The 19,161-nt window shown below is 40.2% G+C and overlaps 3 protein-coding genes across 6 annotated transcripts in view; all 3 read right to left on the reverse strand.

Annotated features, from left to right (window-relative positions):
- The window catches only part of LOC306917738 (homeobox protein Hox-A2b-like), a 128,589-nt gene that overhangs the window by 46,542 nt on the left and 62,886 nt on the right, over positions 1-19,161 (reverse strand). The gene's annotated exons all lie outside the window — the stretch shown is intronic.
- hoxc8a (homeobox C8a) lies at positions 727-19,155 on the reverse strand. 3 transcript variants are annotated; one of them, XM_079495993.1, is made up of 2 exons: positions 18,370-19,155; positions 727-2,426 (listed from the first exon to the last, which is right to left on the reverse strand). In XM_079495993.1, exons 1-2 carry the CDS (start codon positions 18,665-18,667, stop codon positions 2,098-2,100), a joined length of 627 nt encoding a protein of 208 aa, XP_079352119.1. In that variant the 5' UTR covers positions 18,668-19,155; the 3' UTR covers positions 727-2,097. The 3 variants fall into 3 exon arrangements, with proteins under 3 accessions (XP_079352119.1, XP_079352118.1, XP_079352117.1); XM_079495992.1 differs by lacking the exon at positions 18,370-19,155 and adding an exon at positions 4,025-4,759 and having other exon boundaries at positions 727-2,420; XM_079495991.1 differs by lacking the exon at positions 18,370-19,155 and adding an exon at positions 4,025-4,759.
- Positions 7,748-11,256, reverse strand: hoxc9a (homeobox C9a). Its single transcript, XM_079524264.1, has 2 exons — positions 10,339-11,256; positions 7,748-9,246 (listed from the first exon to the last, which is right to left on the reverse strand). Exons 1-2 carry the CDS (start codon positions 10,913-10,915, stop codon positions 8,984-8,986), a joined length of 840 nt encoding a protein of 279 aa, XP_079380390.1. The 5' UTR covers positions 10,916-11,256; the 3' UTR covers positions 7,748-8,983.

The following is a 19,161-nucleotide window of genomic DNA, read 5'->3' on the forward strand; positions in this document are numbered from 1 at the left end:
GTAGAAACACCGTTCGACTCTGTCTGCACGCAAACACCTTGTGTGTATAGCATGGATATAGAGTCCCATTTTGTAACACTGCCCTGTTGTTATGAAAACACGCCACTTATATGACCTCAAACCAGACGCTCTTCACCCTGTGAGTCATTAAAGAATGGTTCATATCCTCCCTGAAGCGAGGAACTATCTTATTAAGTGCATGAATCAAACAAAAGCGTAGCCTTCGGAGAATACTGCAAGCCGAGTATTGTCGGATTCAAAGCTTTTCCATAAAGGGTGACATCTTCCACAGACGCTACATGTCTTACTTTTAATAAAAACATTGATTTGAAAGTTTAATTCAAAATTACATTACTTCTCGTGCGTCTAATACGTGAATGTGCCCTGTCGCTATGTTACAAAACTCAATTGTTTTGTTTTTTGTGTGTGTAATATCTTATTATTTGTAACTCACTCACAACTAAAAACATAACCGTGAATGTCGCCATATAGGCAGAATAAGAAACTTCAGGTAACATACATTTCTGTTGATATAGCATGTGAAAGCAAATATGATTAAATATTAATTATTAATACATGCCTATATGACCGATATGTCACTGATCCATATTAATAAGTAGCCTAATAGATCGTATATGTGTGCGCCAGTGCTCTTTTATTTGTGTTAAAATCGGATCCGTTCAGTCACTACATCTCCTCTAAAGAAACAGAAGTGATTGTGAGCCATCTTGTTTATTATTGGTGATTTTTACATCAACAACCATGGCGGGGACACACAGTTCTGTCTTTCACAGGAGAAAACACCAGAAAACGAGCATACTGTTAACATCAATATATAACAAGACGTACATAAAGGTTATATTCAGTGCAAAAACAACTACTCTATATCACCAGCACAATTAAAATAAAATTCCTTACTTTAAAATCGTTGTAATTGTAGCAGGTATTATCATACACGGTCATGTGCGTTTCTATAGGCAGTTTTAGTTGTTGGGGAAATAGCTTTCAATCAAAACAGAGCAATGCCATAAGTTTGGAATAAAAATTCTGAAAAGGCAAATGCTCTGTAATTAGGTAGTGCCGCGGTACAATCTCACAAAATTGTTTGCTTGACTTTGAGCTAATTGTCTTCCCAAGACTCAAATTGTCTTCAACAAGTGTATACTGTATATTGGGTAAATACTACATATATAACTTAATATAAGGTTGATAACACTTTCAAACAAAACCATACGAAATCTCTATATTCAGAAATCTCTATATTGCAATTTCCCCAGGTTTAGGTAGCATCAAAGGATTTCAAACGATTGCATTTCCCTGGTAAATCCTAGAAAGAATATGTCTGAGGAGCTAATGGCTATCTTTATCTTGGCCGTTCACAATGGAAATGAAGAAAAAGAACAACAATAATAGTAACTATCAAAATAATCAAAACATTTGTTGTTTATACATGAACCTGCTAGCCAATGCTATTCTTGTCTGAATTGAAACAGCTGAAATAGTGTTCAGTTACTACAAGGTTAGGCCTACATTTCGCTAATAATAGCGGGAAGGCAGCTATTTTGAAAATACGGTCCATGTTCTTTGTACATGTAGGCTATATTATCTATTTACATGACGGGTCAGAATCGGTCAGAACAGTATTGTTTAGATAGATTATTAAAACTAAATCTTTACAACTCAATGAGCCATTTCCCGTTTTACATGCGTTTTAAATTATCATTTTGGCAAAGGTGTTATTCTATCAAACAGAATATTGCTAAGTGTGTGTGTGTGTGTGTGTGTGTGTGTGTGTGTGTGTGTGTGTGTGTGTGTGTGTGTGTGTGTGTGTGTGTGCGTGCGTGCGAGTGCGTGTGGTTAGCCTATTATGAAAATCCAAATAATGCTAACCATATTCCTATCAGGATAATTGTGAGAAAGGGATACATTTGCCTATTATGGTTTAGCAATATGGGATTCCTGCATGTCCCCTCTTGACTAAATGAAAGGGTGGTCATAAAGTTGACGCTTCTTGCCTCCTTCTAAACCCCGTCGTCTGTTTATGGGACCTCTTTTTCTCTTTTTTTTCAGCCATATAACCATAAAAAGACCATAAAATCACTCCTTGGGTTCCTCTTTCTCTTCCGCTTCTTTCTCCTCCGTCTCTTCCACTTCACCGTCCTCGTTGGCCTCTTCCTCGGCCTCGGCTTCGGCTTCAGCTTCAGCCTCCCCTCTCTGACCCGGAAACTTGTCTTTGTTGTTCTCCTTTTTCCACTTCATTCTCCTGTTCTGAAACCAAATCTTCACCTGCCGCTCAGTGAGACTCAGGGCGTGGGACACCTCGATCCGCCTTTTGCGCGTCAGGTAGGGGTTGAAGAGAAACTCCTTCTCCAGTTCAAGAGTTTGGTAGCGGCTGTAGGTTTGCCTCCCGTTTCGTCTTCCTGGGGCTTGAATAAAATAAAGCTTGAGGTTAGCTTATAGAGTGATCAGGATCAGGGTCCCCATAGGCAGTAATATGCGCGTCATTTATTTCTACATTTCTCCTTTCTTCACCATAAAATAGTCAATTTTGAATGCAAATTTGAACTTGCGGTCACTCTCGCTTTTTCGGGCGGATTGAGTATAAGCTTTTTTGCGAAAACTGCTGCAGTAATATTTACTAACACACTCCAACAGCAGGAAAACAATGGCTGACACCAACTGAAGCTCAGATGCTTTTTCTCACATGCGTGTTCTCATAACATAACTTATTTTGATATTTACCAGGTATTATGATAACTGGAGCGCAGTTCCAGTCAACATCAACAGTCAACCTCTCATAATTGGTTATTGGATACTATGGCCACAATATGGGCTGCCAAATAGGCCTACACACGTAAACTACACGACTATCACGTAATTCAGGCCTACACTGTATACGACCTAAATGTAAAATTGATAACATTCAAATATCTATTATGTTTGCTTAAACCCCTCTGGGTGTGAACAAGGAGACTTTTTCATATTTGCAAGGCTCTCTCTCTGACAGGTAGACACGCAAACACACACGCACGCATGCATGCACGTGTCAGACTCACACACACACACACACACACACACACACACACACACACACACACACACACAACCACACAACCACACAACCACACATACATACATACATACATACATACATACATACATACATACATACATACATACATACATACATACATACATACATACATACACACACACACACATACACACACGAGAGAGAGAGAAAGAGTGAACTGAAACAGCGAGATAGGGGAAGGCAAACAAACATCTGCCTACCTCTGACAATATTTCTGTATACAAGGGAATTACAAACACTCCACAATGAAGTACTATATACACATGACTGACTAACGCATATATACTGTAAGATAAATTAGACCTATAGGTGTTTTACACAGGCATTACAGTACAGTAACCTGCAAAGAATGATCCCATAAAAGTAAATATCTGCAGAGTCGTTATGACTACAGCAATATGTCTGAGCCTCGTCTTTAGGCCTGTGGCTTACATCCCCCTCAAAGCCTTTAACCCCGCTTTCTAAATGAGCAGGGAATGTTGTGTTGCTTTGGGATAACCTATCTGTCATTACAGTGCGATTGCTGATGGTATATGCGTGGAACTATACCTCGTTTCAAGCCGCGGTCGTGTTCGCCCCACTGCTATAGCATTTAGAATTTGTGAAATATCTTGTGAGAACAATAATTGACTGAGCTGGTGCCATGAGTTATGTTCCACAACGCTGTGTTTGAGCAAAGCAACAATTCAGTCCCTTTAAGGACAATGTGCTCCACAGTCGTGGGCTATAACAAGTGCAATAAAGGTTTTATACCCCCTATCCCGTTCCCACACTTATTTCTCTTTTCTCGGTGACGAACACACGAGTGCACACAGGCGTATACAACACACAGAGACGGACAAACACACTCAAGCACGCACACAGACACTCACATGCGCGCGTGAGAAACAGCAACACACGAAGAATACGAAATAATTCTATAACTCTGACCGTGGGGTCTCATCCAAGGAAACATAAGAGTGGGAGAGGAGTTTTGATTTAAGTGGCCTTGTCCGTCTCCGGGGTTAGAGCTGCTCGACGATTTACAGTCTGGGTATTGCGCGAGGCTTGCGTCTTGCTGGGTACCATAAAGCGTTTGCCTCGGAAGGGCTTCATATCCATAAAATTTCGTCGCGTCTCCGTGGCAAGCCAAAGCGCAGGGGTTTTGCTGGTATCCAGGATTGGAGATTCCCGTGGTCCCGTGGTGAAAAAAGTCCTGCACATGATGGGACGGGTGTTGAAAGCCCGGTGCGGTAGCTCCGGGTCCGTACACCAGCGTGTGGCTACGGGCAACGCTTTGTGGAAACCTGCAGTCGTAGTAAGTTGGTTCCAGCGATTCGCCGCCTTTGTACTTGGAAAAAAGAGGGTTAACAAAATAGGAGCTCATGTTTGGTTTGCATCAAACAGACGGCTCTCTCGCAGTCAGAATAGCCTATCTCCTTTAGGGTGATGGCAGCCTTTTGTTTAGGTCCCACAACTCGCACACAGCACAGGCACAGACAAACCGGAACTAGGAGAAACGCTGCCCCTTTGGACAATATACGGCAGCTCAGTCTCTCTCAGACGTGCTTCTCATCGAATTTCTCTCACAGTCGTCAGTGTTTTCGGCGTTTGCAGGCTCAAACCCGGCTCGTGGCATGTGCTTTGGATGTGTGTTAGCTTAGATTAAAGCTGGCTTGCTCCACCGGCACAGTCACGGGAGCTTCTCTTTTCTTTCTTTTTTTTTTTTTTAGCTTCCTACCCAACCACCCCCACTACAACACCCCCTCCCAGTACCCCCTCCCTTCATCTCTCCACGAACGGTCACGCGTAGGCCTGTATACACCTTGAGAGGACCTGCGATCATAAGCAGAACATTATAGAGACTATAACATCTTATAAATGCTACGTTTGTTACAATACACACACAACGGTAGGAAATATCTCTGCCACAAACCATGGAGTTATGTGAAATAGCTTTAACTCATATGGCTGTCTAAAATGTGGTGTGTTTTTTTTGTAGGAATTCCAGTATATGTATCTATATAAAAAGTGGGAAAGGTTTAGTCATTAGAATTGGTATAGAGCTAATGGGGTGGCCTAATAAAGGACAGTGGACTAATAAAGCTTATATATGAAATGTTAGGTTTGACCCATTGTGAGCATAAAGGGCTTTATATAGCATTTGGGGTCATCAAGACCATGCACAATGTCAACACAAAAAAGACAATAAAGAACAGGGGCATGGCAAACGCATGCAAACCCTAGACTATATGATGTACTGTAGAATACAGAGGCAAAACACTCTAGACGTCGTAATCGAGCAATGACCAACGCCGAGACACTTGCACCGTGCGTTGTAAAACACCGTCACATGCAAATATAAACACGACCTATGAATACTAGCTGCCACTTACTGACCCCGTAAAAACCTACGAGGGAAACGTAGTAAATCTCCCACGTGGTGGAGTTCATAAAATTTTACTTGGGTGTTTAGTTATACCGACGGACATGTTCTTAGCTCAGCCCGCTGTATAGGCCTCTTCCCAATACCAGTGTGGTTTTTGTGGCGTTTGCTGACGATTTTTATACATCATCGTAAAATATGAAAGGCCCAGTAAGCAAATTTATAGACTTTTCACACTCTATAAATATGCAGATTGAACTGCCATTGTTACACGTCTTTGCAAGTTTGTAAGCTTATATCTGTCCCTGACATTCACATGCAACAGCAGTCACAGCATATAGGCCTCAATGCAACTGCCATTATCGCAACAATCCGCATGTTTTCATCGCCCTGTTATGGTCGTGATAACCCTAAAAGTCCTATCATATTATGTAAATCATATAGTAGCCTAGAATATTCATTACTGCTACTGTTGTAACTTCTGTAATTTATTTATTATGATGATGATTATCATTATTATTATTAGGCTACTGTTACTTAATAATAATAATAATAATAATAATAATAATAATAGTATTTCTGACTGAATGTTCTACCACAACTACTATAATAAATTCATAAATAGTAATAAAGAGTATACAGTGGATGGTGTTGTTTTTCTGACTGCAGTGCTGCTGCTATTATTGTTGCTATTGTACACAAAATGTATTACAATTCGGTGTGAAAATACGTAGTTTCTGTGCGTTTATGTTGTTGTAGCCTGTAGTTGCAATTAATTTAAATACATTGACTCAACTATGTCCCCACGTAAAAAAAGAGAACTGCCAATTACTGTGTTACAGAGTGTACTTGAGCCAAACATTTCAACGCACGTAGCCTAAAGGCAAACAGTGCTGTAGGCTACTATATGCAGCAGCAAGACCATGCACTTGCCTGCTTGATCTATACATTCACAACAATGTATGTTGGAAAGTTTCTAAAACTGAAATTGTCACCATGAGTCTAACAAATAATCGTAATAGGGCCAGTAAGTCACCATTAAATAAAAAAGGGTCAACGGAAACCCCATTTGTCCCCAAATGAAATAGCCATGGTTATTCACTACATCCTCGAACTGTACTTGACACAAAACGTGGTGAGTGACCATATCTGTCATTTTGTCATCGATAAGGCTACTCCTCATTTTTTACCCAAGCCACAGAGCGTGTTTGGCCATTCAGGAGTCCAGGGGTTATAGCCCAAAGAGTGGAACAACAGCGTCATCTAGTGTTCAGATGTATCAGTAACTACAACAAGCCCCATCCACAAATTATACACTGGAGTATAATACAGACACATTTCATATCATGAAGGTCTCCATATATAGGCTATAGTCTAAATATTTCATTACGCAAATCGAACTAAAGCACTGCCAGTCTGCCACACGAAATTTTGCAGTATAGGTTACTGGAAATATAACCTAATACGACACACCAAAAGCAAATTGAAAACGAGGCCTTTTTTTATTCATTTGGATATGTTGATAGTGCCGTGGGAGCAGTGCCGTGGGAGCACTTTTTTTTAATACACAAGACACAACAACTATTGACGTTTTCATCTAATTGTTTATATGCCGATATAATACCCAATACCTCTCACGTGATGACATCCAGGGGGGGGGGGGGGGGTTGCCAATGGCCAGCAGGCATAACTGGCTGAACGAAGCGTATGGCTCTCCTTTGAACGAGTCCACCACCACCGTCCATTAAAACCATAAAGTAATTTAGCCCAGACGTCTAGCCAGTTAGTCGAGTTTGCTTTGTTGGTCTGCATTTGAGACAAACAGCCGCGCTCCAACAGGGCTGTAAAACTAGCATTTTTGCCCTAGCTGTGCGGAAATGCACTGGATTGGGCTTTGAAATTACAGCATCCTGTCCGTATTGTTTGCCACCACAAAAAGGTAATTTAGGCCTATCCCAGGAAACAAATGCCAGACATGGGAATTTGTCTCTCGTTAAAAACTATTCACGTAAGCTTATTTCACAATTAAAAAAAATACATAAGCTTGACCCAATGCATTTAATGCGTATATGGCATACTATACTATTAGATTAATATTGGCATGTTAATTTCAATCAAAATGCTCTCCTGGCAGAGTGCAGGCAGTGGGTTATGTAAACTGGCCGAGTGCGCACTTTAAAATATCACCATCGCTTATACGATCACATCGATGGTATATAGACTTCATATTTTCTTTCACTCGTATAGCCTACTACACCAAAGTCAGAAAGAATACTTACAGGAGGTCGTGACATTTGCATGTATAATCTTTTATTACAGACCTATTGTGTAACAGTTGTGTATTACAAAACTATGCATGTTTGATTCAATAGAGGCAAATTAGCTAATAGTCTATTAGCTGCATATTTGCATGTCTATTTGCATTTAAGGGCGCCAAATAGCATATAGCGCTTTTCAAAAACAAAATAAATAAATACATGGGCTGGTAGTTTAAGCTATAGTATTATAAAAAACAAAATGTCTTCTTGAATCATCAGCTATGTTTATACATAAGCTTTTGACCTATTTTCAAATGTAGCAACTTGTACTTGGACTAGCCTAATGTTCTTTTTTCAAAACAAATGACTCCTATAGACATTTAATTAAGGAACTATAACCATCTGTTTCCTATATCTATGACGTGTCTGCGAGTTGGTAATTTCGCTGCATTACAGTTCTTTGATCATGAAAATATAATCCCTTTGTTGATGTTGGAAGAGGCTCAATATGGAAGGCCCACTATACAAACCCATTTCCTTAATAAAACCAAAATGCGGTTGGTCGGCAGTATATTTGATGTTATCACTTGAATGGATAATAAATACAGAAAACACATGTTTCGTGAATACGTTTGTATATATTTTTGAAGAGGCCTATATCTACACTTGATAATTAAATTCGCAGGAGACTGCAGTCAAAAGAATGAGAGATGCACAAATAGTAGGCTATATATACCGACGACTATCACAAAAACACAAAGACATACAAGCTCGCAGATGTTTTGTTTCTGTACAAAATATAGGCCTACTGCACCTGCACAACAACGTGGAAAGAAAACATACATAAACGAAACATTCACACGGACATCATAAATTATGGGCAAATTAATTTCAAAAATAATTCAAGTATTATCTCCCTTATCCTTCGGACAGTTTACATTATTATCCAAAGTCTGCAACTTGTATAATTTGCCTTAAGAAAAACATATAATCATAAACCTATCAAAGTATAAGAGCAGAATGTGTTCTCTCCGCATAGAACATTTTTTCTTCTTCTAAAGCTGGACACAGAAAGGTGCACTGGAAAAAACAATATATTCAGCATCAAATAGTCTTGAAGTTAAGGTTAATACAAAATCCAACAAAGTGATAAATATGGAGAAAGGGGTCATCGTGTGTTTTGGTATATCTGTGTTGTCCATGTGATACTAGTGGTTATTAGTATATAGTTTGCTGAATTGAAGTGAGTCCATTGGTGAATAGACATTATTGTTCTTTATTGGCATTGTTATTGCTGTTGTCGAGCCTTTCTTTGTTCATTTTCTTCATCTTCATACGTCGGTTCTGAAACCAGATTTTGACCTGTCTCTCCGTCAGATTCAGGACCCTGGCGACCTCGTATCGGCGGTCTCTGGTAAGGTACATATTGAACAAAAACTCCTTTTCGAGTTCCAGAGTCTGGTACTTTGTGTACGGACAGCGCTTCTTCCTTGTGGAGCGTGCGTGTATCCAGTTTGCCACTGGGTTGTCTGCAAATCAACAAAATTGATAATCAATTATTATGTCAGCACATTCAAATTTGAAATAAATGTACAATGCACCATATGAATGCAGAGCCTTCAGGACCAAAGCAGCAGCTGAGTGACCCCATGCATCAAATGGTGCCCAAATTCACACAGGCCCATTGCACACAAAGTCAAATCCTGTGGAAATTCAACGTGTATTGCTAAAGCCAAGCGACGTGGTTCACTTTGGGGAAGCATATATGTCTAGGCCTGAGCTGCATGGCCATTCCTCTCTGCCCCCCTAACTTCTGAGTAACACCGTCGTAAAATACTCAATGCGCTTATTCAGTTTATTGGCCCATAAAACGGCCTGTGGTTCAAGCCTTTACAGGTCCGTGGTGAAAGTCCTAGAATATGTCTCTAACATTCCTAAAGTTGTTTGGGAGTCATATGAATTTGTTTTGGAGTGGTGGAGTCATATTAAGGCTCCAGACGACTCCATTGCGCATATGGCAATATGGCGCAGCCTTATCTTTTATTAATCACATTTTCATTACTGTGTGTGCAATCTATATTCCACCACTGATCTTCAAAGGGGATATTGTGGGAGTATGTCACTGCATGGACGGACCCGCTGTGAGAAAGCAGTGACTCTGAGGTCGTAATAATCCTCCTATACACTGATGTGACGAAAAGGCAGGAAGGTCAACACTATGATCGTAAAATAAAACCACAAGACGTTTATTGATTGATATTAATGCTAGTTCTTATATTGAAAAAATCTAATTCGTATGATTTGGACAATGGAGATGATAGGCTACTATAGTCTATAACAAATGCACAACCGTCGTATAGGCTATAGTTTTTTCCCCGAGTCCATGTTTACAACCCTGCTCGTTTTATAGCCCTTTAGTAGCCTACTAGCGTTTGTCTTTTATAGTTCCTAAAGCTAGCCCTCTAGTAAAGGCGATTCAGTTGAGAACGGAAAGGGGGATGAGAAAGATATAATCTAATTTCATGGAACACGTTGGAATATCCTTTTAAGCAAATGCAATTAACAGAAAGCCTGCATCTAACTTCTTACACGGTTGTAAAAGAACAAGGGCTTGAACTTACTCGGGTCTAGCTCTGGCTTCTCGTCTTTTTGTTTCGCTGAAGCTGGGAGCTCCGACTCGGGAGAAGAGATATTCTGCGGCGTCTTGTCTCGTATGTCAGCGGATGTGCAGTAAAGATAATCCGTGTAGGTGCGTCCGTTGGAGGCGATACATTCGCCGGCTCTGTGCTCCTGGAAGGCGTCATGCTTTAGACCATAGTGCCTGCCGCTCGCCGGATAGCCATGGAAGGGCATAGCACCAGATATCGGCTCCAGCCATGACCGCATATACCTCGAGTCTGTGCTTAAATGAGGTTGGTGACTGTATGGATGGTAAACCACAGAGGACTGGGAGTGTACAGGGGCCCAAGAGGTAGAGAAAACGGGTGGCTTCGGTGCGAAGCTGCAGGACGGGTAGTCGACACCAACACACTCCGGTACCAGGGACGTCGGACGAGGGCCGGTGGGGTGCGAACCAGGCGCCGAAAATCGAGTCGCAAGGACATCCTCGTTTTCATGGTTGATCAAAGAGTCCACATAATAATTACTTATGGGACCCGTGGTCGACATGTCGAAGCCTCCTGACTCTTTTACATGCATCCGATTATTATATGGAGTGTATGTGTACTTTTTTATCTACCCATAGAACAATCAAGGCAGGTAATTATTTCTCAACGCTTGCCTGGCTGCTATTGGCTGCCTCGCCAACACGTGATTATATTTACCCCCACAAAAATTGTACAGTGGATCAATGCGCGAGTTATCCTGGGATACCAAAGCTCATGAATCGGATTAATGAATATGCTCCTTTGCTTTTTCTTCGGACATATTAGAGGTAAATTCCAAATCCAACAATAATCTGTCCGCGTGTGCAGGATATATAGACTTTGTGTAGCACTCGTGTTAGCTATTTGTCTCGTCGCATCACAAACCTACGCAGAGTAGCCTAGGTCCCAAATCTCTCAAGGCACTATTTGATGGTGTAATCAATCTCTGTCTGGCAAAATCTACCGTAACCCATTTTAATGCACTGGATGTTACAGCTTGCACAATTTATTAAAATAGTTTACAGAGTTCGTCTGTACATTTGATTAAGCGAGGAATATATCTCGTCGCTGTGTAATTTGTTGATATAGTGGCTCTTTGAGTTCATGCAAAAAGGGACGAGCCAGCAGGCTACAGATACGCTATAGCAGCTTAACATGGGACATAGAATACACCAAGACTAAAGTTAGCACTGTTACAACAGCTATAAGCAATTGACCAAATATTTCCAAAATGGAATTTGTGAAGATGGGAGTGGAGGGGATTCAAATTCTTGAAAACTTGCCCGCTACACCGGCTATATTCGGCTATAGTGGCCGTGCATGTTTTTATGTCCTTCAATAAATTTTTACGAGGACCATTTGATTGTTCATAAACGTGTCGTTAATAAGAGTGCAGTTGAGTTCCTAGTTCAACATAAAACCAACACTGTGCATGTGAAACAAGTCATATCAAACAGGAATACGCATGAAGAGGAGACTATATATATATATACTGCGGAGAGGAGAGGAGGTAAAAAGGTTCGTTAAAGGGCTAAGTAGACGAGGGCTTTCATAACAGGAATGATGTTACTGTTGCATCTAATAGCAAAAGTTAATTGTATATAGACAGGTTCGGTTCAAACAAGACTTATATACGGACTACTGTAGCCTACATTGCAATATACTGCACTGCGCAGAGGCTATCCGCGTCACCAAGCAAACAAGTTATAACAAAGTAGCCTATACATGTACAAGCACGTCACCATGGGCCCCGGGAACATTAAACCAAATATGAGACATTTTTTTCTGATCTAAATGTAACCATTTATGGACTGCATGCACGTAAAAGAAAGCGACTGCAGAGCAGGGCGAGTATAGAGTTGATATTGCAGATACATAATAGACCCAAGCATGTTGAAACCATAACCTATTGATCTTGTCTTGCAGATCAATATACAAAACCATATACAAAACCAGTTCTTTGCTAGTTGTTTGTACAAACCTATAGTTTGCACAAACCAATAAGCTCTTGGGTGTTGCGTGTCCACGCCTCTAAAATAGGACCATAGTCGTCTGGCGCCAGTGAGAGTTTTATCCTAACATTTGTTTACCGTTTTCTTGCATTGCTCATGAGGAACTTAAGTAGCCCAAATACAAAAAGACATGACTCGTTTTATGGATAAGCTCTGTTTTCCCCTACTGTCTATATGCACAATGTCTACTAGCTCTATATGCTGTCACGGCCATGCCCTGAAGATCACGTGATGTTTGTAATTATACTATTAAGCTAAATTATCAAAGTGAGGAATTACTATATGCTTTTGTTAAGCCAACACAGGTGAATAACGCAAAAGTTGTTCCAGAAATCGAAAGAATATAATCTCATGTGCATTATAGCCTATATACATGTGATGTTTGTCAGCATGGCTGAGTTCAGATTCAACCATGAAATCTAAACGCCCAGACGACAGACCTTAACCTACTTACTAGCTATACCACAGCAGTAAAAACAATTCCCTGATGGATTATGAAGCAGGCCCTTGGAAAAATGTACTCCCAAACATAGACAACACATGGGTATAGGTAGGTATAACACAGATATAGCTTTATATGGCATAGCTTGACTTTGTTTAGGCTATTTCAGAATTGGGTATTTCTCGTGGACGTGGACGTAGCATTGTATACTGGACGTAGCCTGTAGCTACGTCCAAGCCACACAGTCCAGGATATAGGCAAATAACTGTCTGGTGGTCATTTGTGATTATAATATCTGTTATATTACTGCAACTGTTATTATATACATGTTGTACAATAACAATATCTATTACATTGTCTCATAATTGTACTTATTTATTTGAGATGTAGCCTATATGTGACAGTGAATGTGATCAAATTGATCATTTTGTACAGACACTATGTTTAACGTTTGTTTGCCCATGCTTATTGTTTTACAATAAAACATATTACATTGGCATTTTCCTTTTTTTATTCTTGAATATCCATCTCTCTTAACGCCCCCGTGTTCACGGACGCAAGTAGTCTAACACACGCCTATATGTTCGCAACACAAGATAATGAATTAATACATTTTCTATTTAATTTCACTTTGGACTTTTTACGCCTTTTCATGATCAATATAGTTATATTCAACAACAAATCACGGTTTATAAACGATGCTGTGCGTCAGTGCGTGTTTGGTCTCCAACCTCAGCCTGGTTTGGTCCGATATCGCTCGTAAACACAGAGAAATAAGTAGGTGTATATAGCCTATGTTTTACATGGGTTCATGTCAAAAACGTCAAAATAATGTGAAAAAGGTCTATTAGTTTAGTATGATTATTGATAAGGTTTATTAATCTTATCATTAGCCTATAGCCATGAAGAGCAACACACACCTGTACAAAATATAATACATCTTAATCTCAAATAACTGTCACAAACTCAAACGGTAGCAAAATGACATGGTCTTGGAATTCATTATTACTTAATTGGCGATAAATGTGCAGTCTAATTTTGACTATACAAAGGCATATTCCAATTTAGGCAAAGTGCATGGATTCATTTATTTTTCATTTATTTTATGTTTTGCGACAGAAGCATATATAGGCTATACATGTCCTTTTAAACCTGCCATAGGCCTCTATGTATATTGCTTTAAACCATACAGCCATTGGAGGTTTGTGGTAAAGATACTTTAATCACAGCTGTATAATGGTTCGGCGTATTTTGTGCGGAACGGTGTGGACAAGTTGTTGGAAATAACCGCACAAGGGTTTAAGGGTCTTGCATTAAACGCAGAAGAGGGCATTAAAACATCTGCATATATAAAGTGCATAAAGCGCACTATATTGGTAATATACCTTTAGCATCAGAATACAATCTTTGGGCCTTTATTCACTTTCTGCATGGTCGCCAGAACACCAAATATTCTGAATGCGTATAGGCATATATGGTTGTATTGCAGCAGTTGTAGCCCATGATGGATACAATTTCGCTGTTCAATGTTTACAATGGTTGCACCCATTACAACACTAACTGTGAGCAACATATTGCCCAATAATTAGTTCATACACGCATTCGCATCCATAAGCAGAGGATTCATTTGTTTTCCGACGTATGCCAACATTGTTTAGCATCATAATCAGTGATGTATATATATAGGTGGCAGTGCAAACACTGGCTTGGAAGACTATAATCAGGGAAGAGACACTGATTTAGAATCGTGCTGAAATCATGAAGGTATAGGCTATATTCTTCATTTTGCTAACATAGTAGCCTAATTGAACTCAATGTGCAACTCAATGTGCAATACACACACACACACACACGTCACACACACACACACACACACACACACACACACACACACACACACACACACACACACACACACACACACACACACACACACACACACACACACACACTTCAATATTACCATTTGGAATCAAATGCTTATGGCGTACACCTGCAATGAGTGCACTGGACAATAGCGTTGGCTAACACGCAAAATAATACAAATAATTGATCCAATTAAGCTAATTTAGTGAGCTAATTTGGAATCAAGCGCTTATGGCGTACTGCACGCACCTGCAATGAGTGGACACACTCATTATTTGGCTACACGCAAAATAATAATAAAGAATAGATCCATGCAATTAAGCTAATTTAGTGAGCAAGTTTCCCAAAAATGCTTGTTTTGATGTGGTTATAGTCGACAACTTGTCAAAGCAACCATTTATGAATAGCTTATCTAAAGATGTCTGGTAAACTATTTTGTATTATTACGATACGAGGGCGAAAGCAACAGCAAATACAGCTTCGTAGCTGGGGGTGTAGGCTATAGACGATGGCATATACGTGAAATATTCGAAACGGTTTCTCAAAAATGTACAGAAAATATAAGTTACCGCCTTAACGGTAAATAGCCCACATATATTTACATTAGATGATTTACTGCCTCTGAAAACAACATAAAGGCATTTCTTATTTACTCTAATTACGAATGCTCGTTGACAGGCCTTGGAAAGGATCCGTTCATTTGCGCGCCAGTCTATCAACACACTTTCAAGTGGAATATTAAAACCACATTGGCGGGAAGTCACTTTGTGTTCTACCGTATGTAAATATTGGTATAATTTCATGCCTTTCTACATCTTCATATCCCCCAAATGTATGGGCTACATGGACTTTTACGTGTTTGTGTTCTAGCCAATAGGCTAGAAGACAATAGGCTATTATTGAGGAGGATTGCGCGGCACAGCCTATATTATTAATTGTAACATGCCATGGGGACTGCAGGTGGAAATTATGGTGCTAAATCTAATACCTCCAAATGGCAGCATTCATTTTTAATATTGTGCATGGTCCTTTACGAAAGAAAAGAAAGAAAGAAAGAAAGAAAGAAAGAAAGAAAGAAAGAAAGAAAGAAAGAAAGAAAGAAGAACTGATGCTCATAGATCATTCGTCATATTATCTGCAGCATGTTGTGGTTTTGCCACTGAAAATGCTATACACAACACATTTGGTTCATGTCTGGTCGTGCCAATGGGCAGCAGTACAACAAATTCTGAACCCAAAGAGAAGACGAGCTGTCTAAAAGGCGTAAGTTCGCGTGCACCACTACACAAGTGAAATAAATGGCTTTTATGTGTATATGGTTTTAGGGTGAATTTGTGCAGCCACAGCATTCTGTGCTGTGGGCTGTTTCCAGTGCTGTAAAGTCTTTGTCAGGGGTGCATTCCAGGGAAGACACCCATTCACTGCAGCTGAATGAAAGTGACTTTGGATTCCAGACTGTCTCTTCCAGTTGTACTGCCGCCAAAGGAGGGGGCTGAGAAAACAAGGGGAAATGGCGAGCAGTATAAACACCGGACACCCTTAGAAGAAATTGCACTGTGGTTGTCCTTGCAAGTCACAAAACATTGAACTATATAGCTATAGGCTAACGTGTGTGTATGCATGTAAATATATAAATACACACACATTGAACTATATAGGCTATATAGGCTAACGTGTGTATAGGCTAACGTGTGTATGCACACACACACACACACACACACACACACACACACACACACACACACACACACACACACACACACACACACACACACACACACACACACACACACACACACACGATGAAACAGCCTTCAAGTATAGTGCAATATGTCAAGCTGCCTTGGACTTTAAAGTGACTTTGAAATGAAATACACACATTATTGGCATATAAGTGATTAAACCAGCCCATGCTGATTTGCATGTAGATTGCATTCACACAATTTTTGCAATATCGCCTTTGCAAGTCACTCGCAGTCGAAGTTACCAAACCTGATGATTGAAAAGTTTCAATATAATCCTTAAGTTATAAAACATTGTCATACTTGAATCAACTCTAAATTATAGGCTAACTGAATGAGAATGCTATCTAACATGTGCATGGCGCGGATGTCCATAAAACGGTACAGGCCCGGAGTGCGGGGGTAGCTCTATAACGCTTAAATACAAACGTATACTTTGCCATAAAGCAAGGTAAAGAATAGCAAAAAAATAGAGGAAATATATATTAAACTGAATATTGAGGCTTAAGTTAATACATGAATGCGGGTTAGAAACCCAGGGTTAGTATTGAAGTCTATAGGCGAATACCTGCACAAAACAGAGTATGTTTTTTAGATTATGGCTAATGAAATTATGTTTCTTTTAGAAAATCCCTAATGAAAATTAACAAACTTTTCACCACAAAAACATGCATGCAAAAACTGCACATCGTTTTTCGTACACGGGTAGATTTCGTACGATCACACAATCACAAAAACAAAGACTACAAATAACCTGCAGGACCTATAGCATAGAACGCATGTCCAATTATAAGGCTATTATATATAGGCCATTATTTGACTGACATGATGGTTTGATAATCCATCAAGATAATTGGAAATGTCAGACATTTATTTATTATTTTGCCGTTTCCAAACGAAAATAGACATCAAAACAGACATGGGCTATATCTACCTGTATATCTTTGTATCTTTGTCTGCATCTATCAATCTATGTATGTGTCTGTCTCTTTCTATCATGTATCCATCCATCTAACAACCTATCAGTCATATAGTCGTGTACGTTTAAATGTCATATTGCAGGTGAAACCACGGAAACCTAACCAGAAGAAGCCAGCATGATGAGGCGATATAACGCAGACTAGAGTTTGCCCCATGTTGTTTACAACCTATATTCTCCTTCTGAGAGCCTAAGTACATTTTACAGCCCGCCACAAAATAAGAGCAAAGAAGAAAACGTCTCTGTCCCAGCCATTGCAGTTCAGTTCATTTACAATGCCATTTGCGGCGACTTCGGTGCCTAGGGTGTAATTCAACGGAAATTGTGCCCTTGATGAAGACGAACTGACGTAATCAAGGCAGTTTCTTGTTGCCGAGCCAGGAAGCGAATCCCAACAACATGAAACTACCTAAACCACGCTTCAGCTTCGCGTAAAGGGGGTAATCCATGGAAAGGACAATCCATGCATCAGCAAGTGAAGGAATAAAACTATCCACGATTAGGAAAAAGGCGAGTATCAACCACAGCAACCATTCATTGCTATAGGCTCCAAAGTATTTTCTCAGCACTGTTAGACACAACTTTCTTTGAGTATTCACAAAAAAGGCACGAATCTCAATGTGATTGTGATGCTCGTGTAAATGTTTGATCAAATAGTCAATATACAGAGCAAATATATCAAATTATTCCAAAGCATCAGCCTCAAACAAAACAAATCAGCATTATATTGTTTTAATTAGCCATTCAAAGCATATGCCAGAACAGTTTCAACCACAAAACACATTAGATATCAGCAACACGTTGGATAGCCCTATAATACCTGCAATAGCAACCTCAATCAATACTTGAATCGATGGGATGCAGTCCTCAAGCGTGCGGCATGCCATCACGACAGCTGTCAACAAAGCTCCATCTGACAGACGCGGCATATAGACTTTACAAATAAAAACATAAGCATTTTCCTACCTTCACCTGCAGCTGCAGACGCCATCCCGAGGGGGGGTTTATTTATCCACGTGCTCGCTGGAATAATTGTTGTTGTTGTCGCCATTATTGATGTTGTCGCGGTAGTGGTATTTCGGTCCTGTGTATCCACCATGTTCCCCGTCTCCTGCTGCTGCCATTGAGCTCCATTATCCTGGGTGGAAACGGTCGCTGCTTCCAGTGGAGCGCCTCGGTGAATCCAGCACATTGCAGTCTCTCTGCTGTGTGGATTAGCCCTCCTCCACACACCTTTAAACGCATCTTTACTGCTGCGGCACATTATATTTGCAGATCATAAAATCCACCCCCAACGCTTTCCAGGGCGAACCTGACATTAGAATTTTATGACCTTGACTTACTGTGGTCACCTGGATAATATTTAAATCAACGTTATGGTCTCTCACTTCTATTAAAACGATCTTAGATCTCCTTCTCCCCATCCGCAGTCTCTCCCTCCCTCTCACTTTTACCAGTGTGCCAGGGGATAGCAGGGGAAGGACAAACTTGCTATAATATCTCTCTAATTCCTCTTTTGTTTTATTGTTTTGGAATCGTACACTATATGGGCATAACGGCGCGTTGTGCATGCAAATTACACTGCACGACTATATCACACAACAAAACACGAGTATACCAACAGTGATGCTCCAACATGCCAACATAGAAACTACTGGGGATTGCCTTCACTTTGTTTGGGGGAACCGCATTGTTCACTGTTCCAACTCCTGCAGTGTGTTGTGTTCACCTGCGGACCTCCGTAGCAATCATTTAATC

Source organism: Electrona antarctica (assembly GCF_951216825.1).
Source record: "Electrona antarctica genome assembly, chromosome: 2".
NCBI lineage: Eukaryota > Metazoa > Chordata > Actinopteri > Myctophiformes > Myctophidae > Electrona > Electrona antarctica.